Source organism: Epinephelus lanceolatus, chromosome 11, assembly GCF_041903045.1.
Source record: "Epinephelus lanceolatus isolate andai-2023 chromosome 11, ASM4190304v1, whole genome shotgun sequence".
Classification (NCBI taxonomy): Eukaryota; Metazoa; Chordata; class Actinopteri; order Perciformes; family Serranidae; genus Epinephelus; species Epinephelus lanceolatus.
In genome coordinates, this window is record NC_135744.1 from 27,853,935 (window position 1) to 27,879,443 (window position 25,509).

The 25,509-nt window shown below is 40.2% G+C and overlaps 2 protein-coding genes across 4 annotated transcripts; both read right to left on the bottom strand.

Moving 5' to 3' along the window:
* Positions 1-650: 650 nt before the first annotated feature.
* nle1 (notchless homolog 1 (Drosophila)) lies at positions 651-7,550 on the bottom strand. The gene is made up of 13 exons (XM_033637213.2): positions 7,452-7,550; positions 6,532-6,689; positions 5,922-6,142; positions 5,673-5,752; positions 5,496-5,572; positions 5,310-5,407; positions 4,564-4,756; positions 4,304-4,439; positions 4,139-4,185; positions 3,850-4,052; positions 3,136-3,295; positions 2,982-3,052; positions 651-1,576 (listed from the first exon to the last, which is right to left on the bottom strand). The coding sequence occupies exons 2-13, from the start codon at positions 6,667-6,669 to the stop codon at positions 1,564-1,566; spliced, it is 1,437 nt and encodes a 478-aa protein (XP_033493104.1). The 5' UTR covers positions 6,670-6,689; positions 7,452-7,550; the 3' UTR covers positions 651-1,563.
* A 935-nt stretch (positions 7,551-8,485) lies between these two features.
* inpp5kb (inositol polyphosphate-5-phosphatase Kb) lies at positions 8,486-23,697 on the bottom strand. 3 transcript variants are annotated; one of them, XM_078172466.1, is made up of 14 exons: positions 23,501-23,697; positions 20,627-20,678; positions 16,362-16,466; positions 16,112-16,220; positions 15,740-15,856; positions 13,691-13,866; positions 13,467-13,578; positions 13,279-13,388; positions 13,157-13,183; positions 12,073-12,295; positions 11,813-11,950; positions 11,651-11,734; positions 11,458-11,562; positions 8,486-9,439 (listed from the first exon to the last, which is right to left on the bottom strand). In XM_078172466.1, exons 2-14 carry the CDS (start codon positions 20,668-20,670, stop codon positions 9,374-9,376), a joined length of 1,416 nt encoding a protein of 471 aa, XP_078028592.1. In that variant the 5' UTR covers positions 20,671-20,678; positions 23,501-23,697; the 3' UTR covers positions 8,486-9,373. The 3 variants fall into 3 exon arrangements, with proteins under 3 accessions (XP_078028592.1, XP_078028591.1, XP_033492827.1); XM_078172465.1 differs by lacking the exons at positions 20,627-20,678; positions 23,501-23,697 and adding an exon at positions 17,377-18,072; XM_033636936.2 differs by lacking the exons at positions 13,157-13,183; positions 20,627-20,678; positions 23,501-23,697 and adding an exon at positions 17,377-18,071.
* Positions 23,698-25,509: the final 1,812 nt, after the last annotated feature.

The following is a 25,509-nucleotide window of genomic DNA, read 5'->3' on the forward strand; positions in this document are numbered from 1 at the left end:
AATGCTTGTATTTATTTTCTTATAGGCCAAAGTAAGACTGAGCAATACACTCACTGGCCTCTTTATCAGGTACACCTGTTCAACTGCTCGCTAACACAAATAGCTAATCAGCCAATCACGTTGCAGCAACTCCATGCATTTAGGCATGTAGACATGATTGAGACAACCTGCCTAAGTTCAAACCGAGCATCAGAATGGGGTAGAAAGGTGATTTAAGTGACTTTGAACGGGGCTTAGTTGTTGGTGCCAGATGGGCTTGTCTGTCAGAAACTGCTGATCTACTGGGATTTTCACACACAACCATCTCTAGGGTTTACAGAGGATGGTCCGAAAAAGAGGAAATATCCAGTGAGCGGCAGTTCTCTGGGTGAAAATGCCTTGTTGATGCCAGAGGTCAGAGGAGAATGGCCAGACTGGTTCAAGATGATAGAAAGGCAACAGTAACTCAAATAACCAGAAGACCATCTCTGAAGCAGCAACACGTCCAACCTTGAAGCAGATGGGCTACAGCAGCAGAAGACCACACCAGGTGCCACTCCTGTCAGCTAACAGGAAACTGAGGCTACAATTCACACAGGCTCACCAACACTGGACAATATAAGATTGGAAAAACGTTGCCTAGTCTGATGAGTCAAATAATGTAGACACAATTTCCTTTGTTATGTCACAAAGTAAAAGTTGTGATGTAAATATTTATTCATATCAAATATTCACAAAGCTGCTTAAATACAGAGAATAAAACAGGTTACTTTAACTGGAATGGTGAACCTGGTTTTTCCTCAATGGGATGGAGGATCAGAGAGCTCAGAGCTGGTGGCACTTGGCTTCACCACAGCACCAGAAAAAAATCAGCAGGCTGTGGCTTTGCTGACCGCAGGACAGAGGAGATTAAAGGCTGAAGTTGCAGGGCGAGGGCGGTCAGCATTAACATCACAGAGGAAGGTATTAAACACTCCCACCTGTTGCCTTACTGGTCCACCTGTCACCTGCAGTATATAGTTCATCTTGTAAAGTTAAATCCTTTTATTTAACTCAGTGTGTGCCTCTCATTTCATTTGTTCTGAATATGTGTACAGAAATTTAAGTGATGTATTCATTTTTAAATACATACATTTCTGCATATGGACGTGGCACTATATTAAGGCAGTCTTTACATACCAGGGGCCCTGGTGTATACAAAACAACATACAGATGAATGGAAACCCTTTCAATTTGAGATGCTATCACTGACATACATTTCACAGTGTAGCTTCCACTTGCAAAGGTGTCAATGGATTGATGTTCTGATGCTTATAAACTCTCCCACTTTACATTCCCACTCAGCTAAACACCTTTACAGTGTTACATCGTTAACATTCCCACATGGGTTCCACACCTGGAGAGTGCATTTGCATCTGACTGGGTTAGAGCTCCTTGAGACAATGCCATTGTTGACAGACAGTGTAAAGAAGCCAAATGGGGGATTAGGTACAGCCAGGCCACCACTGCTCCAGCTGTCAGGCTTCTTGATAGTAGAAGATGTGACATCCTCTGCCAAAGTTAGGAAGGGGAACGGAGGCGTGGCTATCTTCTCCATCTGGAAACACACCACGAAGCCAAAGGGTTACGCATTAGGCAACACTGGTATTCAACTTCAAAAGGGTAACTCCAGTATTTTCAACCTTGACCCTGACCTGCTTTTGTGTTTAAGTGACTAATGGGAACAACAGTTTTTAAAACTGGTCCAGTATTGAGCGAGAGGGCTGCAGCCGCAAAACAGTATGCAATGTGCTTACTTTGCCACTGACAGGCTCAAACTGTCTGACTGTCTGTTTTTCCTTATCCGCTGTGAGGGTCCAAAGGACAGAGGGATGTCGTATGCTGTAAAGCCCTGTGAGGCAAATTGTGATTTGTGATATTGGGCTTTATAAATAAAATTGAATTGAATTGAACATTATTATAATGGCCGTTTCAACATTTCAAAGTTCCTGTGCCTCTGCAAGGTGTCTCAGTTTTGACTCGTGCTCCTGTTCCTTTTGTGAAGATCCATAGTTCTCACACAAGGACCGGAAAAAGTTGAACGAGGTTTATTGAGAATACAAAAAAGAAAACAAAAACGGCCAGCCAGTTCTTTCCAAAATTAGATCTCGCACAATTCACTACCGACTTGATGTCCTATTTCGATATATTCTCACTTTTCTATAGGCTATAGTAATATACAGAAACTGTTGTGCAAACTTAAATAATAGCAGAACCTATATGATATGCCATACCAACACAGACATTTTTTACCAAAGATTAATATGTGCATAAGTGGCTCTTACAATTATGGAAAGGATCCCTACAGAGACAGACTTTTTGTTAAAGAGTTAGATCCTTTTTGTTTAACCAGAAACAGCCCCAAAATTGCTGTTGCCAAAGCCACCAGACTCCATTGAAATACAAAGTGATTTTATCATTGTAAAACTCACTTAGTTGTAAGTCCATAGAAAACTCACAAAAGCTGTCTTGATTCATCTTTTATACAGTTTCAACAATGACCAACTCTAGTTTGGTTAAATAAACCCTTAATTCACCCAATTAGATGTGGAAATATGCTGACTCTATACATGCTAAATCTAATGTCTATTCAAATGCAGTCTGGTAGGTTTGGCAAAACCAATTTCAGGGCTGTTTCTGGTTAAAAAAAAAAAAAAAAAGAAAAGGGATCTTGCTTTTCAACAAAAAGGTCTATCTCTGTAGGGATGTCAGACACTTACAATAATAATCTGCGCCTGTCAGTGGCAAAAACAAGCACCTTTAGTGAACGTAATGTGATGGTGTCCTGAATGGTTGCGTTTCAGCCTGTTTAATGGCTGTCAGCTGCAGCAGTCTTGCTCAATACAGGACCAATTGCAAAACCTGTTGCTCCTGTTAGTGACTGAGACACAAAAACGAGGGGAAATATGATCCAGGTTGAAAAATACCTAAGTATGAGCATGGCTTCTTGGCATCTCACTCACATTCTGAGACATTTGTCTTTCCCGCCACTGGCCACTCTTTGTCCATCGGGACTCCAGTCCACTGCAAAAACCTGCACACACCAAAACAAGGCATAAGAAAAAAACCTACAAACCATACAAAACTGTCAGGGAGCATCACTTTCTCCTCCCTCACCTCATCAGCGTGGCCAGGCAGGTCCATGTTCAGCTTCCCGGTCTTTATGTCCCAGACTTTAAGTGTGCTGTCGCTGCTTCCACTGACCAGCAGCCTGCTGTCCGCTGACCACGCCACTTGATACACAGATCCCACATGGCCACGCAGGGACATTAAGTACCTTTGGGGAAAGCAGACACACAGGCAGAGATATAATTACACAGTGACACACAGTGTAATCACATTACATTTGTCTGTAATGTAGTAACTTAATGTATTACTGGTGATAAATGTAGTAATCACTAAATAAATATAATTTAAAAAAATATATAAATAAAAAATCTCTCTCCAAACCCAGAGGGCTAGTCTCTTATATTACATGATTTATGCCTATTGATAAATTATTTTGTGGCAATGAATATTTGCACTAGGCCTTGTTAGGAAGGTCAACCTCTTTTATATATTATATATATTAATATGGTTTTCCATCACTGCAGAGCCATTTTGATTCCCCTGAGTCTTGTTTGTGGTTGATAAGGGGGCATATGTAAGGGTTAACAATATATTGTTAACTTGCAATCAGCTACATGACAGTGCATGTCAGGTGATGTTGTGGAATAACGCCGATGACCCCAACACTGGTGACACACATACATAAATCTTAGGCTTACAGCTCCATCGCCTGGACAATAGGAGTATGACACATGGATCATTCATGATAAGAGATTTTCTTACTTTCCAGTGCGTCCGTCCCAGATTTTAATGGACTTGTCGAATGAGGCGGAGGCAAGAAGCCTGGTGTCTGGAGAGAAGAGCACTTCGTTGACCAGAGCGCTGTGGCCAGTCATCCTGGCCAGAGGCTTCTTGTCTTCTGCAGGGTTCCACAGGAACAGGGTGAAATCATCGGAGCCAGACACCAAGCGCTCTGGAGCTGAGCCCTGCAGCGTGACAAAAGGAGTGAGGGCACTGATACAAGGGACATACAGACTTGAACACATCAGAGTAGACAACAAACAGTGCTTACCCTAACTTTATTATATCTCTGCAAAGCTTTCTCCTTCAGCTCTTCCACTGGGGGGAAGAAAAATGCTTGTTAGATGAAACATCTTCACCAGAAAGCCTCTTCTTCAGCGAGTAGCAAATGCTCCCACTCGCACTGTACCCCAAAAGAAAGTAACATGATCCTTACATGGTCCAGAGAGGTCCTGGGGATTGATAGTGGCAGTTGCAGGTTCAAAAGCTCCAGTGCGCAGGACGTAGTCTGTGCTGAGAGCCAGGGTGTTCACCCAGTGGGCGTGACCCTGCAGAGTCCTGCACTGGACACCCTTTATCCACAAAGGGAAGTAAATACACATTAAGTCTTGCTCTTACACACAGATGTCTCTTCACTCTCATTACACTCCTTCTGTCCATGCCAGCAACATTTAAAGAAGCGTCACACACACTTACATCTTTGGCCCTCCAGACTTTGACTGTTCTGTCCTGTGAGGAAGTGTAAAGAAGTCCATCTCCACCCCACTTCACACAGGTGACTGACTGAGTGTGTCCTGTCAGGATCTTCTCACAGCGTCCCAACACAGTGTCCCAGATGCGTATAGAGCCGTCCTTAGAGCTACTGGCTAAGTTCCGACACTCTGGGTTACTGAAAGGGAGAGGGAGAGGTGGATCAGAACAGGCACGTGCTACAGCAGGGCTAGGGGGTGCTATAGCCAGGTCACAATCTCTTTTTCTGGAAAAAACAAAACAAAACATATTCCTGTCCATAGTCTAAGACAATATCCACTACAGCACAGGTGAAACATTCACATTTTTAAAAGTTAAATCATGAATAATTAGTTAGCACACAAAAGCTACAACTTATCAGCATGCCAGTGCAGGTTCTTTGGTTACTGTAACTCCGGTTTATCGCCTGTTGCAAGGTGTTATAACATTATACAATGATTATATATAACATTAACAATGACTCCTTTCTACTGGAGTGTCACAGTAAGTCATAACAGTGAGCCAGCATGCACAAGACCAGGACCCTGAAATTCAAGCCATTTTCTTGAAAATGGCCTAGAGTTGTTGTAATTTTACAATTTCATGAGTAAAATATATATTAGTGCAGAAGCTGCAACTGAATGGGATTTCAGGTCAGCAGTAAAATAGGCAGAAATGTATAGAAATGCAAAAGTGATGAATTGGGTGCTCACAGATGGAGAGGTTCCCAGCTGAGCCAAGTGATCCATTTGGTGTGTCCGGTCAAAGTCTTTCCCATCTGTGAACCTGTCACTGGATCCCACAGACAGATCTACAGAAAGAGCACCACAAAAATAAATACATTATGCTCATAGGATACATCTTAAAACTATCACATTGTATGTGTGTTAGAAGTTCACCTGGCTGTTCTTGCACCCTGAAGCCAGCTTCTTGCCATCAGGTGACCAGGCGATGCTCAGTACCCAATGTGTGTGTCCTTCAATAAAGCAGAATACAGTTCAGTTGTGTCTATGACCATTAATCAAACATTTATATCATAATGTATAGGACACTGCCTTGGAGAAGGGATCTTATACCTCTGGCAGTATGATGGGGCGTTTCAGTCATCAAGTCCCAAAAGCGCACTGTGGTGTCACCTGAACCGCTGGCCAGATATCTGAAACAAGCAAGGACAACTGATTAACAGCATGTTTAAGTCTTCAGAACATAATTTTTAGTTTCATCCCTCCTCTAGATGTTGTTATATCAAGAGCCCTGTTGGATAAATGAGAGTACACAAAAGCATGACAAGCACCAGCTGTTCATTCTGCATCGGAGTTACTCACTTGCCGGTGGGGCTGAAAGCAGTTGAGATGACAGCTTCTGTGTGCCCCTGTAGTGTGCTGGTACAGCGGGCCACGGCTCGAACCCTGAACACAGCCTGAGGCTGGTACACCACTGGCAGAACTTGCTCAGTTTCGACGCCAAGAGCCTGCACACACGACCCCAGACTGGACACCACCTCAGCCTCTCCACGCACAAAAAATGCCAGTGGCACCGGCTCCTCCTACAGTGAGTAACAGCACAGAAACAAGACGTTCACTGGATTTCAAATTTCAACTTTATATAACTTATATAACTAAGTGACGGGTCAAAATAGAAATCAGTGATTGGCCTGTGAGGTCTTTGAGTGATGATGGTGTTTGTGGAATATTTAAGTGTTTGCAAATTCAGTAATAATGAAATCTGTATGTAGTTTCTATTTTGGTGTTACAGTGGGTGATACTGCCATTGCAACATACACTGTATATACATAGTTATACATCTGGCACTGAATGCTAAACCCCACTCTCTGATGCACTGAGACACGTAGCTAAATATATATAAGTGAAATGTTTGCATGTGCAGATTAATCACAATTTCCTACATCCATGTTATTTAATGGCAGCTGGTTACCTTCTGAAGCAGTGCATTGCAGACCAGCTGTAGTTTGTCTGGGGTGATGTCTAGAGGCACATCAAAAGGTGAACCCAGAACCTCTCCTTCTTCATCCTGGAACTGGATCAGCAGCCGCTCCACGTCCCCACTCGTCATCCTCAGATTTGGATCTAAACCTATAAACAGTAAGTTGTCTTTACATTTCTGGAAGTGGAATCAAACTTCTTATACTTATACTTATATATAAGTGCACACTGTAAATAAATAAACGCCTACAGGCAACTGCCAATAATGTTTAGTTTCGTCTTAATGTTTGGAGACCTCTGAATGACAGTTCCCAGCTGTAAAATATAAAACTTACTTCTGCAGAACAAATCCAGTCCTTCATAAGACAGTAAAGATGGATACATTATGTTTGACATGTTGGGGTTCAGGGATTATTTAGAGCCCAAACCATGACGTTGTATCTGCATGAAAGTTGATTTTGCAGAATTAAGCAGTTCTTCCTTTTGAGTGAAAATAGTTCACTTTGAGATGTTGTCAATTCTCGTTCTGTCATGAAGGCAACATTATAGCAGCTAACGTTAGCTGAACTACCTGACAGGATATCCATTACGTTAACTCAATAATATTATCATAGAAAACAAAACTAGGAGTAACACACTGTAGGACCATGATTAGTATTGTTATTCTATAGATCTGGGCCCATATTACCACCTGAAATCAACTGTTTAGCGGTTTATTTTTAGCTAGCCCATGTCAACCGTAGCTATCAACGAGTAAAGCTAGCTCAGCTAGCCTGCTGTTAGCTAACAGTCTGGACACCTAATTCCTCTAAGCAGCGATCACAGGTCAGTAAGATACTTGTCACTTGCTCTCACAGTTTTGTCTACTTTTATATGACATTAAATCGGCACGTACATGTATTTTAACATTACCTTTAGCGAGGTAGCGATGTGTTCAAACTCCCCACGTGTATAACACCAAAGAGCCTTTAAAGAGAAGATCCTCCAAGAAGCCGGTGTTGCCATGCCAATGAACGGACTCGCGCAAGGAATTGTGGGAAAGTAATGTGCGGAAGAACCGTCGTCAGTTGTTGCCTTTGCTGGTTTGCCGTACTGCTTTACTCATCTTCACTCTTATTATGTTTCTGTAAGTCCTCTGCTGACGTCACCCTTAGACAATAATAATAAAAAAAAATTGAATTTCCCCTCAGGGGGATTAATAAAGTATATAAAATTAAAACGATTGAATTAATAAAAAAAATTGAATAATAATAATAATAATAATAATAATAATAATAATAATAACAATAATAATGATAATAGTAATGATAATAGTTATAAGGAATTTGAGATAATAATAATACATTTGAGATAAACAGCATAAAAATACTATATATTAAATTACATTTATATTAAATAATACAGCATATTAAAAAAAAAACAATTATATAGATAGATAATTTTACATTAAGCTTCCTTTGACTTTTACACATTTTTATATTCTATAACACATGCACACCTTCATCACTATCAAAATAGGACCATTACATCATGCCTTTCTATCACTTAAAATATGAAACTGACATATTTTGGCTGCCCCTTAAAAGTATTAGCTTTTCCAAGTGAAACAGCATAGATGCCGATCCATGACTTGTTGTGGTGTGTTGGCTCCAACTCACAAGTACCCACACGACCCTGATCTGTATCTTAAATATTTTGAATATAATCTACCCCTGGAATGAGTGTAGACATACAAGCTGAAAGAGAAATTGAACAAAGCCTTTCTTAAATTAGAGGCTAGTAACCACGTCCCAAAATCACTGTAGTGTTTATTGTAGGATATGTCATAGTGTGATATTGTAGTATACTAGTACTTGCTAGAAATTTGACTCTGTGTGGTGTTGCTGCAAAATAAAATGTTAAGCTATCTGTTACAGACCTGTAATCAGTCAATCAAAAAGACACAGTTTCATTGTAACACTTTTTATTCTTTGACAACATTCATCTTTTTTGCATTGGAATAGAAAAGGCAGCCTGTATCTTACTATTATGAGAAACTACATTTAAGAAGTTTAGAGAAATAATTAATTGAAAATATAATTTTGTCATGATTCTGTCCACTGCTTTAGAGTCTGTCATAATACACATTAGACTTAAATGATCTCAGATACTTTACACATATTTGTTATAAAGCAATATATGACTCAAAACACCTCATTGTAGAAGTTCTCATCACCAGCTAACATTATATGTTCTTAGAGGAACTCATGCGTACATTAGATTTTTAAATCTTTCTCCCATCTTCATCATTTCAGCCTCAGATACTTGGGTCCAGTAATCCAGAATTGACTTCATCAACATAGAATTTTCTATACAACAGTTTGATTGGCAGATCTTTCTTACACTTGCTGTACAACCCTCTGAACTGGAACTCATGTATAGACCCAACCAAAACACAAACATGTATTTTCAAATACAATTTGACCGAGGGCTGTGTTGACCTGCAGTGTATGACCAAACAAAACTTAACTCACTCTTTCTTTTTTGTTTTTTTTTGCTCTAACAGGCAAAATAGGCCTGTGGACAAGCTGAAAGGCGTCTCATTACAGCGATAAACCTTTTGTGTAGAGAAACTGTTCCACCAAGAGTGAATCTGTTTCCAAAGCTGAAAACAACAAACTGAAGTTTCCAGTCCATGTGATAGTGCAGTGTGGTGGTCATTAGTTAATGAGTAAATTAGCTGATCCAGCAGATGATGGAGTCAATCTTATGGGGCATTTGACAGACTGAATCAATTCAGTGTAAATTTCCGGGGGAGAGGAATAAGATGTGGCACTGCAGTGAATTTGTTCTTATTAGTTGAGTCCATTGATGTTCTCAGGAACAAGACCTTCCATGACGGCACGCTTTGACTCCAGGATCTGCAAGACCAAAGTAAAGATGAGATTATTAAACTGAACAGCCCAATGCCACACACATTTACTACTGAAAATATACCTGCAGTGGCCACCTAAGTTTACATCTGTACAATCCATTGCAATGCTATGGAAGCCCATTTCTACCGGTGTAATAAAAAAAGGAAAGATCCTGTAAGTCATTATATTGAGAAATTTTCTCAACATTTTGACTCAGTATCCCAAAATAACGACTTAGTGAAGACAAAGTGAATAATGACTTAGTGTCTCAAAATATTGAATTAGCATCTAAAATAATGACTTAGTATCCCAAAATAATGACTTAATGTCTCAAAATAATTACTTAGTATCTAAAAAAAATCACTTAGTATCCCAAAATAATGACTTAGTATCTCAAAATAATGACTTAGTATTTCAAAATAATGACTTGGTATCCCAAAATAATGACTTAGTGTCTCAAAATAATGACTGAGTATTTCAAAATAATGACTTGGTATCCCAAAATAACGACTTAATGTCTCAAAATAATGACTTAGTATCTAAAAAAATCACTTAGTATCCCAAAATAATGACTTAGTATCTCAAAATAATGACTTAGTATTTCAAAAATAATGACTTGGAGTCCCAAAATAATGACTTGGTATCCCAAAATAATGACTTGGTATCCCAAAATAATGACTTAATGTCTCAAAATAATGACTTAGTACCTAAAAAAATCACTTAGTATCCCAAAATAATGACTTAGTATCTCAAAATAATGACTTAGTATTTCAAAATAATGACTTGGTGTCCCAAAATAATGACTTGGTATCCCAAAATAATGACTTAGTGTCTCAAAATAATGACTTAATATCCCAAAATAATGACTGAGTATTTCAAAATAATGACTTGGTATCCCAAAATAATGACTTAGTATCCCAAAATAATGACTGAGTATTTCAAAATAATGACTTGGTGTCCCAAAATAATGACTTGGTATCCCAAAATAATGACTTAGTGTCTCAAAATAATGAGTTAGTATCCCAAAATAATGACTGAGTATTTCAAAATAATGACTTAGTGTCCCAAAATAATGACTTGGTATCCCAAAATAATGACTGAGTATTTCAAAATAATGACTTGGTGTCCCAAAATAATGACTTGGTATCCCAAAATAATGACTTAGTATCTGAAAATAATGACTGAGTATTTCAAAAATAATTACTTAGTATCTAAAAAATAATGACTTGGTATCTTAAAAAAAATGACTTAGTATCTCAAAATAATGACTTAGTATCTAAAAAGTAATGACTTAGCATCTCAAAAATAATGATTAAGTATCCCATAATAATGACAAAGTATCTTAAAATAATGACTAAGTATCTAAAATGATTTAGTATCCCAAAAAAATGACTTAGTATCTCAAAATAATGACTTAGTATCTAAAAAGTAATGACTTAGCATCTCAAAAATAATGATTAAGTATCCCATAATAATGACAAAGTATCTTAAAATAATGACTAAGTATCTAAAATGATTTAGTATCCCAAAATAATGACTTAGTATCTCAAAATAGGATTTTTGTTTTCAAAATAATGTATTTATATCCCAAAGTCCTGAAAAACTTTCTCAAAATAATGACTTAATATCTCAAAATAATAGGAAAAGATACTATGTCATTACTTTAAGAATGTTCAGTTATATGGTCAGAAATGTGCCTTACTTTTGGAGGTGTTGCAAATTTTTTTGACCTCCCACATGCACAAAACAGTTAGGATGAGAATTTACTTCTCTAGTTGTTGGTGTTTTTTTTTTAGTAACAATTACTCACAGAAATGTTGTACTTTGTTTGGCATCACAGATTTCAGTGCCAGTCAATCCTTTTTTTTTTTAATTTATGGCAATACAAACAGTAGTGGATGATCATAACCATAGTCTGAGGTGTCATTGGGCAGAGATGATACAAAAATCTTCTGAGTAAACAAATCATGATAGAAGGCATTTACATACAATAAAGAATAAAGTTGTGATAGTGGTAAGCTCACCTGGAAGCTAGCACTGAGTCCGATGATGCTTTGCATGTTTGTACTGAAGTAGCCCAAAACATATTGTCCGCCCAGCAGAGGGATCTCGTCCTTATCCACAGATATCTGCAACCCAAACACACACACACACATCAAGCAAACAGTCACATAGTATTCAGCCAATCATGATATAAACATCCCACTCGCACTTTACCTGTATGACTTCATTTATCTCTGGCAACTCGTCCTCTCTGACCCAAACAAAGGTTTCATAATCAGACGCACTCTTGAATCCCACCTGCAGGAGAACAACCCCAAGAGTTTAAAAGTTTCTTGTATAACAATGTTTGTTTTCCCTCCTTGTCTGTCGCAGTACCTTATACAGGCCGATCCAGTCCCATGTGGAGGACATGAAGTCCTCTTGGACGGTGTAGTTAAGAAGTGCGTCATGGTCGGCGCTCCATACACCCAGAGGAGATACATGCACCAGTGGTGTGTCAAAGCACTTCCTCAGCTGTGGGAAAGACAGGAAGAAAGAGAAGGAGCTACGTAATGCAGAAAAAATATGCATCAGCAGAAGTAGATTTATATGTACTGATGAACAGTCCTAGAACTTTACAGTGACCCTGTTCTCACCTCCAGACTGAAGGTTGCAATCACAGGCTTGTGGTCACTGACTCCGTAGCTCATATCACTGGTGTACTTGTCCTGAGTGACCAGGAGTGGGTACTCATCGAGCCCATCATCAGTAGACGTTGATGCCTTCTCATCATCATCATCATCATCCTCTGATGGCGGGGCTTTGGGTTTGATGCGCCAGAGAATCCGGTCAGTCCAGGCAGGTTTCCTCTTCTTGCCACTGAGCAAAGCAAAGACAAGTATTGATCACACAGTTTCCTATTTGGGAATGAGTTGAATTCTCTGTTTCTAAACGCTTACCAGATATGTCACATTCCCTTTTGTGTCAACCTGACTAACGATGCTCATAATAATCATACAGACATGTTAGAGACAATGCTGTTAAAGAACACATCCCCAACTGACATGGGATTACAGCTTATGTATATGCACATAAAGCCATGCATACATTATGCCAGAACAAAGGGGGGGGGGGGGGGTGCTGGGTGCAGGAGGAGGTTATCTCAGCTGTAATTAATTTGCAGAGCATGTCTGAAATTCATCAAGGTTATTATGTTTACTAAACCTCTTTGGGTCTTGTCATTTATATCAGTGTCTCCAGTGATTTTGTGATTGTCTTAAATCTTCATGGAGCCTATTCTGTAATATGGGGCCCACTCTTATTCCTCTTATATCTGTGGAGACACCCACCTTGGCGGGTCTAGCTCCCTGTACCAGGCCCCCAGCCACACAGAGAGCAGCCCCCAGGTGAGGGAGGTGAGGAGGAAGAAGAGCGTGGTGCTGCAGCGCTGCAGGGGCCTGGGTCTGTACATGGTTAGGGGCAGTGCCAAAGTGCTCTTTCTGAGAGAGACACATACATGGTGCTAGTGTCAGGGATGGGTATGACTCACAAGAGGAGCTGCTCCCAGTGTTATTTACACATTACTGCTGTGGATTCCTGTTTGGTGTCTCAGGGGTTACATGTGTCGTGTCAGCTTAAGATGTGGTGGCAAAAGCTTCGAGGGAAAGGACAGATGATGCAGTGGCTAAGAAATAAGGGAATGTGGGGCATGCAACACAAAAAACTTAGAGAGCATCTTACTTAAAACCCAACCATGTCTTCGGGGTGCTGTACAAAATTCAAACGGAAACAAGAGCCCAGATGAAACTGAAGAAATGTGTTGCGTATTTGTGTGTGATATATTTGTTTGTGGCACATGTTACCTGGTGTCATAGGTGTCAGAGTTACGGTCGAACTTGTAGGTGGGCTTAAAATTTAACGGCCCTTCCTCAAATTCCTGCAGGAAAGGCTCCTTCTTCTTCATCATAGTGAGCTGCAGGGACATTAAATAAATTAGTGAGTGTGTGATACTGTGTGTGTGTGTGCATGTGGGCATATTCTGGTATATTACCTGGTCCTTGCCCCACAGTAAATTAAGGCGTCCGCTGTTGATGGACGAGCGCAGGAAGTGCAAGCCATGGTCTGCAATACGGAAGTTCAGGTCGCCAAACCAGAACACCACCCTGTGTGAGAGGGACGGAGCATTATTTTACCTGCTATACAATAATCCTCAGTGCTGTGTGTGTGTGTGTGTGTGTGTGTGTGTGCACCTCTCTGTACAGTAGGTGTACTGACTTGTGATCCCGGACTTGTGGGGTGTCAGTGATGTCAAAGTCTTGTGTCTCCAGGATGTACTCAATCTCATCAACGCGCTGCAGGGCGTAGTTCACGTGGGCTGCTAGGTGGCAGTTCAGGAAGCAAACCATGTGGCCATAAAAGGAAAAACGCACGGAGACTCCTCCTTTATTTCCCTGAGATAACAGAGGGAGGAATACGTCATATTTTTATCTTTTAGAAATAATGAATGCAGACTATACATAGCAAAAATACATTCATTTTACTGCAGTATTTATTAGAAAATGAAATATACTGTGGTTAAAACTCTTCCACTGTGGGAGTAATGTCTTTCAGGGGCTGAATTTTAAAGCTAGAGCGAAGATGCTGGTATCATATAAAAACAAAAGATCTAAGGAATCCATTGTACTAACCACGTCATAGCTTTTTGGGAAGGGATTTAAATAACGCTTCAAAGTTAGGCTAAATTTTAGTGAGGGCAAAACTGGCATGGCCATTTTCACAGGGGTCCTTTGACCTCTCACCTCAAGATATCTGAATGAAAATGGGTTCTATGGGTACCCATAAGTCTCCTCTTTACAGACATGCCCACTTAATTACCTATTGTGACCTCTCGTGTAATCACAGCCTCATGAAACTTTGCAGCCACAAACAAGAGACCCACAGCATTCAGAAAATGTATGGAAAAGGTAAACTGACAATAAGGGAGTTTCTCAGCAGTTTCCAGAAGAGAAATGCTCACCATCCAGTCGTTGAAAAATGCAATCCTTAGAGAAATGTTTAATCTCTATGATGTTCCTCAAGGTTTCTGAATGTAGTATTTTGGGGGGATTTTTGACCATTTCTATCAATTATTGAGTGATTACAAATGCTTAAATTAAGCACCAAATCTGTCTAACAAATAGTATCAACTCCAAAATTGCTGCAACAACTTTGAAACATACTGTGCGTTCCAAAACCCATACTACCGTACTATATGCCAGAAAAAGATTTAGTATGTCCCAATACATAGTATGTCAGATGCAATATGCCAAAAATACCAGGATGTTCAACTACATCCGGTCCGACTTTGCAGTCTGCAAGCCAGCATGTTTCTCTTGCTATTCTGACCCAGAATCCTCTGCACAGCATATGATACGTCACATTGACTGAGCCACAAACAGATGACAGCTTGACGGGTGATTGACAGCTGTCAGAAGTGGCAATGACAGATGACAGCACACTCAAGTAACTGATGACCAGTCCAATGGTAATAATAGGAATATTGATTATTTACAAAATAATCATAAATATTGCAAACAACAAAAGGACATAGCTATGAAAATGACAATGACAGAGAACTGCAGATGTAAATTCACTGTCACAAATATAATATGTTAGATTCTACAATCTGTGTAAAAGTTAAACCACATACATCACAAAGTAACAGCAGCAGAGCTCTTTGGGTTGATCTTATCTCTGGTGAGCTCTGTAAGTGGCATTTGTTTAATGTCCAAGGTAACGGATATATAAGCAACAGGGTCAAAGTTCAGGGTGTAATATTACGAGACAGGAGTATGTCCAGATTGTGTGCACGCTGCATGCAACAGTACATACTTTTAAAAGCAGCTGCAAAGTAAAAAGTATGTGATTCGGTACGCGCACATCATTCAGCACGTGAATGGCCGTCATATACTTTCATCATAATGTTTTACTCCCTTATACACTAATCAGTAAAATGTGAGTAGGTGCCTGACAAAAACACCCCTTTGTTTTACTTTGGATTAAAAAAAGTTTGGCCTTTATCCAGTCAGATGGTATTTTTCCTTGAACTCGGATGAGATTATTTGTCTTGCAAGTGTTTGCCCCGGTGTACCGCACCAGTGTTTGTGTTCTTTGCTCGTCAAAGCTGCGGCACATTCCACTAAACAAACACAAAAGGCCTTTCATAATGTGTTTAAACTCCACAGCATTTGATGCCAACGGGATTCCTGGTGTGCAGAGTTTAACCGTCCGTGTTGTTGTCTGTAAGGTTCAGGGCTGACCAGCACTCCCATTGTGATGACCTACCCAGTAGCCAAAGATGCCAGTACGAGTGTAGGTGGTTTGGATGTTTCTGATGTAGGGGAGATGGATTTGTTTGGCAAAAACCAGCAGCAGCAAACCCTGCATCCTGATTGATTTGACCTAGACAGAGATGGAGGCAGATTTTATTAATCATTTTAAAATGTAATTTTTCAGTATTTTTAGAATACTTTCCTTTATTTCTACTTTAAAGTCTCAAACTGTAAGTTACACAATGTCAAAAAGAAATAAAGTATTTAAGGATTTTTATGCGGCCCCTTAACTTTTCGGAGACATACAGTAACCTTTAAGGCACTGTTTTTCCTTTACACACACATGGAAATTCACAGCACTCAAACGCCCTCTATCCTATCCCACCTTAACAAAGCCTCTGGGTGCCAGTGTGTCCATAAAGACGTGGCTCCAGGAGTCCTCCGCTAACAGGTCAGAGATGAACCTTATAGGGGTGGCATTCACCTCCTGCAAGCTGACACACACCAACACAAACATTTTTTTAAAAAAAGCTTGTTGTTTTGTTTAATCTTTTTTTTTTTCTTTTCTTACCAAAGCAGTAGAAGAGACACTTTTATCCATCACTCCCATTAAGAGTTAAATTGTTATTTCTCACCCAATCACATAGAGGTCTGTGGGGGGCTGGACGTCTAGCTGCAGCAAAGAGGTGACGTCCTCGGGAGGCTCAGCTGTGGCCACATTCCAGGTCACCATGTGCAGCCTGTCAGTATTTGATGATGACAATAATTGACTGAGGTGATGGGAGAAGAGAAAATACTGACAAATATATGTTGCAATACTACATTTTCCTTGTTGTAAATAGAGTACTGAAGAAATGAGTTCTCAAAAAGCTGAAAAGAGTTAGCATGTTAGCACACATGGTTCTCGTCTTAACGTTAATGGGTTTTTTAATGGGTTTTGTTTAGATGGCTGAAATAAGTAAATACCCCACTCGTGAATACTGAAGCTTTTACACACCTTAAAAAATGCAGTTGCCAACAAGTGGCTAAAACTGATATGTCATCACGCCGAACACGGCTTGACAGCCTCGTTATGGTGGCGAGGTTTAAGTCATGCAACCATAGTGTAGTTTGTTTATAGCCTAACGTGAGCTTTTTACTTCTGGTGATTGCATTTACGCTTCAAAAATCACTAAGTGGTGTTCAGTTGTGATATCTTGCTGAACAAAATGTGAAAATCCAATGGAAAAACCCAATTGTTTTTTTGTTGAGGGAACTAGGGCGATGCTAACTTCTGTGCTGGCAAAAGACATCATCCCTGGAGCACTCTAAACACTAGTGTAATTGATAGAGTTATTGACTTCCATTATTGGTGGTGTGCAAATTTAATACTACAAATACTTATACTGGAAAACAAACCGTTTCATTCCTAGCCAGTATTAAGTTCTACTTTCATTCCAATTTCATTTCATTCCCTGTTTGTTAGTGCCCTTGGACAATGGAAAGCTAAAGTAAAAATAGCCGAAATAAAGAGGAACATTAATAATAACATAACATTAATATCATATTTACTTTTGAGTGTTTACATTTCTTTAATCTTAAATTAGAAACCAATAAATTCAAACACTTCCTGCTTTCGTATCTGCAAAACTTGCACATGTACATGTCGACCTGAATGCGTCTGTGGGAATGAAACGCCCGCAGAGATGAAACGCTTCGTCCAGCGAGCGGGACACTTCCTCACTGGCTTCATCGTCAGAGCTCATGTCCTCTATGCAGGTCATCAGCTGAGACAAACGTTGGCGAAGAAGCACCTTGGTCCTTGAGCCCTGAGACGCTGAGCTGCTCATGCTGTCCGAGCGCACACGTGGACTGTCTGTAAAGGGGTCCATCTTTGGTACCTGGTGTTGGCTTTGTTACCTGTATGTCCGAAAGGTCAGGAAGGTTATTTACTCAAATAGAAAATTAAGGTGCCGTCCTTCTGGGGCAAACAAGAGAAAACCAGTGGAGAAAATTCCCTTGGCTTGTTTTCTCTCAGACTTCTTTAGTTGGTTTGGTTGCATCCATTTGATGTGGCCAACTCTGCTCAGGCCACTGGAAGTAACGTGAACAGATTCCTTGTTAGTCAAATCTCTCTTCAGGCAGCTTGTGATTTAACTCCTCCAAACTGGCCAGGATGAAAAGCTCGAAAGCCCAGGGTGACGTTTGTCTGGACTGGTGCAACCCTCTCTCTGGTAGAGTCCCGTGTGATCAAGCAGCGATGGAGCAACGACTGACAAAGCAGTGGGGTCGACTCAGGAATGTGGGCAAGAGTGAGTCAGATTTGGACGTTAATCGCAGGCAGGAGACGGGCATGTGAACGTTTGTGTGTGTGTGTGTGTGTGTTTGTCTGTAAGTGTGTGTAGTCACAAAGAATAGCACAGGAGGACTGGAGGCTGACCCTCCATCGTTGTGAGTAGTGTTGCAAGACTTGAATAACCCTCAGATCCCTAAGAGGTTTACTGCCAGCGCTCTCTCTATCAGCTGAGTCCACTCAACAATGCATGTAACCCTGCAATTACAGTCACGCATTAACAAGAGGACGGCAGCACACAATGGCATTAGCTTCTTTTGGCCTCAATCCAATCTCTCCTCATATAGGTGAAAGGTTATCTTTGTAAACCCAGAGAGAAGCGGGGGGTTAAATGCCATTTTGTAAGCACTGACACTGCTGGGGTTTTTTTCCCCCTAAGAACAAAAGCTTAAATAATTCTAACTAACAAGTGTTTCAGAACAGTTAATGGTGGACAAATTGTATAATAGATTTGGATTCATGAAGCAATCAGCAATTCCAAAGTATTTCCGGTAATCCTTAATGGTTTAAAGATTTCCACACCCTGAATGCAGTGAGGTATTTTTAACTTTGGACAAAGAGTTTAGTTTCAGAATTAAGTAGCCAGTATTGGCAAATGTGTCTGTAAGAAAATGACTAGGATTAGACACAGTACTGTTTGACTGTTTTGCACACTGGCTTCATTAATTCAGAGAACTGAACTTAATATGAGCTACGGTTGTTCCCAGTTTGTGTTTGGCAGCCTTTTTTGGAATAAAATTCCTAATATATCCTCTTCCCCTGAAAAATCGTCATACCTACACAGAGGGCACCCTTTGCAGTTTCTATGAGAATCACTCTTTCACATCTCTATAGCCTGTTTCACACTGCCTCTTCAAGGCAGAATTTCACACCATCATGCAGTCTCGCTGTTCTTTATGAAAGGTAATAGAAAATAGAGGGACAGAGTTGTCTTGCCTTTAAGCTGGCATCGGATGTAGTAACAGTGCCGAAACATTGTCTGTATAAGCGGGACAGTCGGTAGGACGAGATCATCGGTGGCACAGGTGTAACATTTTAAAAATGTCCTCAAATTGGGAAAACAATGACGTCTGGCGTGCCTTTGGCGTCGGTTTTGCACACCAATGGGTGTGGCAAAGCAATTCACTCTGAAATTGGCAAAATCTGATGCTAGGGCAGTGACCTCTGGCGTCAGACACCAACGAAAACAGCTGTTCTTGAACTTCAGCATGATATGCGGCCAGTTGAAGTTATAGTATACTGGTAACCGGCGGCGTCAGGGGGAAACGTGGCGAGACAAGAACCAAAGTTAAGGTGGTGAAAAGTCCGAGTGGGGTTGGTGCGAGGTGCGGTGGATGGGTCCAGCAAACTGGGAGAGAGGTGTTCGCAACCCGTAAGATTCTAAAGCCAAACCCTGTTCTTTCTTCCTAAACCTAACCATGTGTTTTTGTTGCCGAAGTCCAACCATGTGCGTTTGTTGTTGAAGGAAATAAAACGTCTGTTTGCAGTGTTGTGCTGACATAGTGCATTTATTTTGAAAGAAACAGCATGTAAACTATACATTTCCTGTAAAAACAGTGCATATAACAGGCAGAACTTGACACAGTGTCAAAGAACGTCAACAACCAACACACCCAGGGTATTGCATGTCATATCTGGACATGGAAAGTCCAAGACCAAATGTCAATATGTGACAAGGTTGGAGAACGTGTTGGACAAAGTGTCGGTATTTGATGACCTACAAATAAAAATGGGCTCAGAAAACTTTAATTGATGGATCTTTGACTCTGTCACTATGGACGGATAGAATAGAATATTATATGGTAATAATATTAAAACAAAATATCATAAAGGTATTGTGTTTATTGTCATGTGGGTAAATTTTCTAAAAGAAATGGACATTTGTTATGTTGCATTATTCTGGGGATTACAAAATTGAATCTAATTTTGGATAGTCATGTATCCTTCACTTTATATAAGTAAATGACTGTATAATCTATAACTACTCATATAAAATTATTTCTAATTGAGTCACTGGTATGGTGGCAGCATTCAAACAATAACTCATGGCAGAAAGTCAGCAGCGTTTTAATTTTTTGGCGCTGTGGGGGATAATAGGAAACAAAACAACCAGAAGAGATTGGCCCTTACAAAATAAAAAATGCTAATCTTGGGTGCCCCAGTTCTCCCTGCCACTTTGTGTAACATTGTCACATGCAAAGACTTAGGGCACATTCTTTTGCAAGCAGGAGTGTTAAGTGGATAACCTGGGGGGTTCACCAGTCCAGTGAGAAATGATGAATGGGAGGCTATTTAAGTTTTATCACAGACCTCTGGAGAAAGACTCTGAACCTGCAGCCCCAAAGCTACTTATGAAGGTTAGGCAATTCAGATACTGCACAGGAGGGTTATACACCTTTTTCTGGACTCTCTTGGTTTCTACATACACTCATTTGAGACTGAAGTCTGTGCTTTCTCTCACAATGACTTCCATCACCATGTTCTCCCTCTTGTTCTTTCTCACTCTTTACCCTTGCAATACCATGACAGGACAAACGAGAAGAGGTACGTATGGGATTCTGATCTTACCTGCACTTGTCTTTCCCACCACTTCGAAATCTTCCAGTGCTCATTTCCTCCCCTGTAGGAACACACAAACACATGTACGCCTGAGCAAAGTGTAAACAACGAGGAAACACACATGCCAAGATAAAATACTTGCTTCTATGGCAGCCAGTTTAGCATGAGCACAGACCAGGGCCCAATAAAACAGACCTGACAGAGATGCCTGAAAGTCATTTCTGAAATGGCTTTGTAATCATGTCAAATCACGGTTAGCTTCATCCACATTAAAGTGGCAGTGCCCCATAGGTCACATGTAAAAACAGAAACGCTTTACCTAGGAGCCATTTTGTAAAACTTGATCAAAGGATTCTGATGCATCAAAAAGAGTGGATTTTTATACCGTTAAGATGAATATCTGTCAGTGGGATTATTTGATTAATTTAATATTCATTCAGGTATGCTGTGTACAAAACAAGCTCATGGTTGACTAATCTATAAAAACAGATATCAATATGTGTGTAAAATCAGTAGGCAACGTTCAAGAATTTGGTAATTGAAGCGTTCTTTTTTCTGTTTGTTGTCCAAGTAGTAATGATCAATCACATTTGAGCTGCAAATTAACAGTCTGTGTGAAAAGACGAAATGCAGTGTCTGAACCCATCAGCTATTGTCTAATGACAATTTAGCTTTTTATTGGCCTTTTAATATTGATCTGCCTTCATTTGTCTGTTTATAGATTTTAGTTAAAATGACCATCGCAAGGCATACAAAGTCTTGGCCCAGATGTCCACTGGCTACCCTGGAACCCCTGAAATATTGGCCAGTGGGTTCCCACAATTAATTCATGAGCCTAGCATTAAAATCCAAAGCAGAAAAGCAATATTTTGAGACCCTTAGGCCTTTAAAGTTTTACAATTACTGACGAATTATCAGGAAACTGCAGTATTTATTATTGTGACGAGTCTGTAATGCCGTTGTTTTTGTCATTTGTGTGAGGACATCATGTTTTACATAAAGCTGCATTAGCGTTAATATATTTTTTGTCCACTTGGGGGCAGCACAACAAGCTGAAAACACTGACATGACATGAAATCACCTTTCGGCTAACATGTTAGCAAACTAGTTGGCTAATTGCACATGCAGCAGATACTGGTACATTAGCATTCATTTGGAGTTTCTGGTCACCTAACAAATGTCCAATATTTAATCACTTTTTAGCTTGAGGGAAATATGTTTAGCTCCTGAATGCTCTGTTATGTCCACTAGCCGTTTGCTTTTGTTTGGTGCTGGGCAGGTAGTGTAGAGATGGGATTTGGAACTTGTTTGCTGATGAAAATGAGGTTAATGAGAGCAGTGAGAAGGAACCAAAACAATAAAGATGTGAGCTATGAAACCAAACTGATGATATGAAACTTGCTAAAACGCTTCGAGGAACTGAGAGCAACTACAAGATGTCTCAGGGTTCATAATTATGATTCCTATCACTCCTTTCATATTACCGTACATATAGTAATTTCATACAATGTTAATATAAAAGTATGAATTAGTGTGTAGCTTTAAAGGGATGGTTTCCCCCACAATCAACAATACATATTTTTCCTCTTAGCTGTAGTGCTATTTATCAGTCTAGATTGTTTTGGTGTGAGTTGTCAAGTGTTGGAGATATCAGCCGTAGCGATGCCTGCCTTCTCTCGAATACAATGGAACTAGGTGGCACTCAGCTTGTGGTGCTCAAAGCGCCAAATAAATGGATCCATGTCATTGGTTCGACAGCCCATTGGTTTGACATCCCATTAGTCCGACTGTCCGCGGTGCTGAACGGCTCGCAGCAGGCGTATGGTGCGCCGCGACCGGCTTGAGGTGGAGCAGGCTCACGGCTTATGTGTTTGTCACTTTCTTTTTCATTTTAACCCACACCATGATTTTTTCCTGACCCTAACCAAGTGGTTTTTGTGCCTAAACCTAACCAGACCTTAACCACAAGGCATCATGATGATTTCGGAACGGACTTCGGAACAATGAGTTTAATATGGTCGGAACAATGGGCTGTCGAACCAATGGGCAGTTCCCAATTATAAATTACATTTAAAAAGCTCAAAGGCAATGTCTCTTTCCAGATATCATGATCTGGTTACTCAAGATAATCCACAGACCTTGTTGTGAGCAGTTTCATGTAGGAACTATTTTCTCTCTACCAAACTACACCCGCCAATTGCATTGCCACGCAGAAGGAAGCGTGCATCTACAGCTAGCTCATGTAGCACCACTGAGTTAGGGGATGTTACAGATCAGCCAAGGAGGACACCATTAATGTTTACATCACACGAGCCTGTCGTCCATGAGTAGATGTGCATTAATGCTAAATTGTCTTAATACTGATATTCTTAACCCGAGAATGAATGATTTACAGAGACACGTGATTGACGTTATGAGGATTAAAATGTAGTCTCCATAAGGTCAGTCTGTGTGAATCCTTGTGAACAGGTCTTTGTACACAATATTAATAAAACACACGGTCACACACAGGCTAATTGAGACATACCACACAGGCATCTGAGAGTGGAAGGATTTCAGAGGAATATAACAGAATTGACTCTTACAGTGTCCCTATACTACATTTTTCCTAAACCAATTTCACAAACAAGTGTTCCAAGATTTCCAAAATAATTCAAGGGTTCAACCATTATAGAAGTAGCCTACACTTGTACTTATGTCTGTGACCTTTGAGACCCTAAGTTATCAACTTCGACAAAGGCAAGAAAATCCATGTGTCTCTATGAAAGTGTCCTTTGTGTCAGGAAAATTAACAATTTCACGACTGCTCCTTGAATAATTGTTTCTTCTGTCTTGAGTACCTGCTGAGAACACAAAAACAACATCATCCATTCAGTCCAATACCTTTTTCCGTGTGTCTTTCCTGTGGTGTTCGGAAAAAGCTGCAGACCCCGTGCGCACAGACGACGAAGTCCTCCGAAGGGGATTCAAGAGACTGGACCTGCTTCCCTACAGTGAGTCCCGTTGTTTGACTGTTTGTTCTCTTTTTGGTACCCTCACTTTGCTCTCAGCCGTTCCCCTTCTGGGTGCAAGCTGCCTCACAAAACCTGCTCTGGACTTAAAGCGTAACATCGGATCAAGCTATTATCCCAGGTTGGTTAACAAGCCGGTGAGAAAGTATTATCTTATTTATGAATGGACATGTCTGTTTATTGAATGTCACCATGACGCAAGGTATTTGTTGCACCAAAGCCTTCTTTGTATTTTCATAAATAATCCTCCACTTTCTTAACAATATGGAATGTGTAGGGTGCTCTCTACTTTACTGTGTGCTGTTTCAGCTCTACTGATCGTTAAGTGACATGTAGCAGTTGAAAGCATGTATTGTCTCAGGTCTGAATTTAAAATATTTCAGTATTAAACATCAAGGATTTTGTCAGATATTTTCTAAACTCAAAAAGGCTGTCAAGAGCACATTTCCAATATTCTATTTTTTGTGTGTGCAGCATTTTGTCAGTCCACTGGACAGTCAGGCTCCCTGTTTGCCCCTGTTTCTAGTCTTAATGCTGAGCTAAGCGAAATGGCTGCTGGCTCTAGACTCACATTTAATGTACAGACATGAGAGCGGTATCACTCCTCTCATCTACCTCTCGGCAAGAACACACAAACATGTCTTAGAATGTTGAAAAAAAAAATCAAATCACAGTTTAAAAGCAAGATTTACTTGTCTTGTTGAGTCCTGTAAGATTAGCAAGTGCTAGAAATTGAAAATCTTTAACTTTTTAAAGAGAACATGAGCTAAATAAGCTACCTAAAGGTTTGAGGTTTGAAAAGATGTCCTCTCAGACACCCACACACTGTGCAGAGTCTCATCAACATCTCACAAAATGTGTTGCGTCTCTCTGTCCTCGCCCCTCCTCTGCCTCATAATCAGGATTTAAAGTAATCTTTGCCATCCAAACCTGATTAATTTTACCCTGCTGACAGTGTTTGTGCGTGTGCACTGCTGTGTCTTTTTTTATACTTACACTGGGGGTGCCAAAGACAGTTATTCAGATTCTACATATAGCAGCTTCCATTAACCTTTGTTCAATTCAGCAAATTATTAGTTCGAAACGCCTTTTTATTACCTCCCTCAAGGCAGTCATGTTCTCAGTTTGGATTGTTTGTTTGGCATGGGCTAAGGCACAACATTAAATTTTTGGAGAGGATCCAAATCACAAATGTTTTTTGTTAACCATGTGAGATCAGGCATTTGGCCTTAGTGGAGGTCTGCACTGTCCGACTGCCCTTCTAGTTTGGATCTTTCAATTAACGGACAAATTTATTCATTTAATGTACATATATTTTTTAATACATCTTTGTATTCCTTCCAGTCACTTAATTGATTTATTTAAATGTGTTTATATGTCATGAGTAAAACCTTTTTAGAGCTCTCTTTTTACCATCCAATGAACTGCTGTCAAAGCGTCACTCTGTTCTTCAGACCACTCACAGTGCACAGTCACCAAGCAGTAACCACTGGAAAATGAAGCCAAGAACTGCAGTTCCTCTGATGACCACTCGAGGCTGGATTCAAGAAAGAGTCAATCCCCATAGACCCCCATGTCAAAATGCCCAACTTTACAGCAGAAATAAACACTTTTACAGCCTGCTACAAACAATGGTTTTGGTTTCTACAGCTTATTTCAACATTTATGACATCTGTCTGGGGGTGAATTTTTATATTACTCACCTGCTTACATAGTGTCCTCGGCTTCTCAGTTGCCCCGCATCCACCATCCATTCTCATTCAAATATGGTCACTTCTGGCTCCAAAAACTCAAGATGGCGACAACCAAGATGCCGAACTCGAAGCTTCAGAAAGGGAGTCCACAAACCAATGGGTGATATCACGGTAGCTACATCCATCA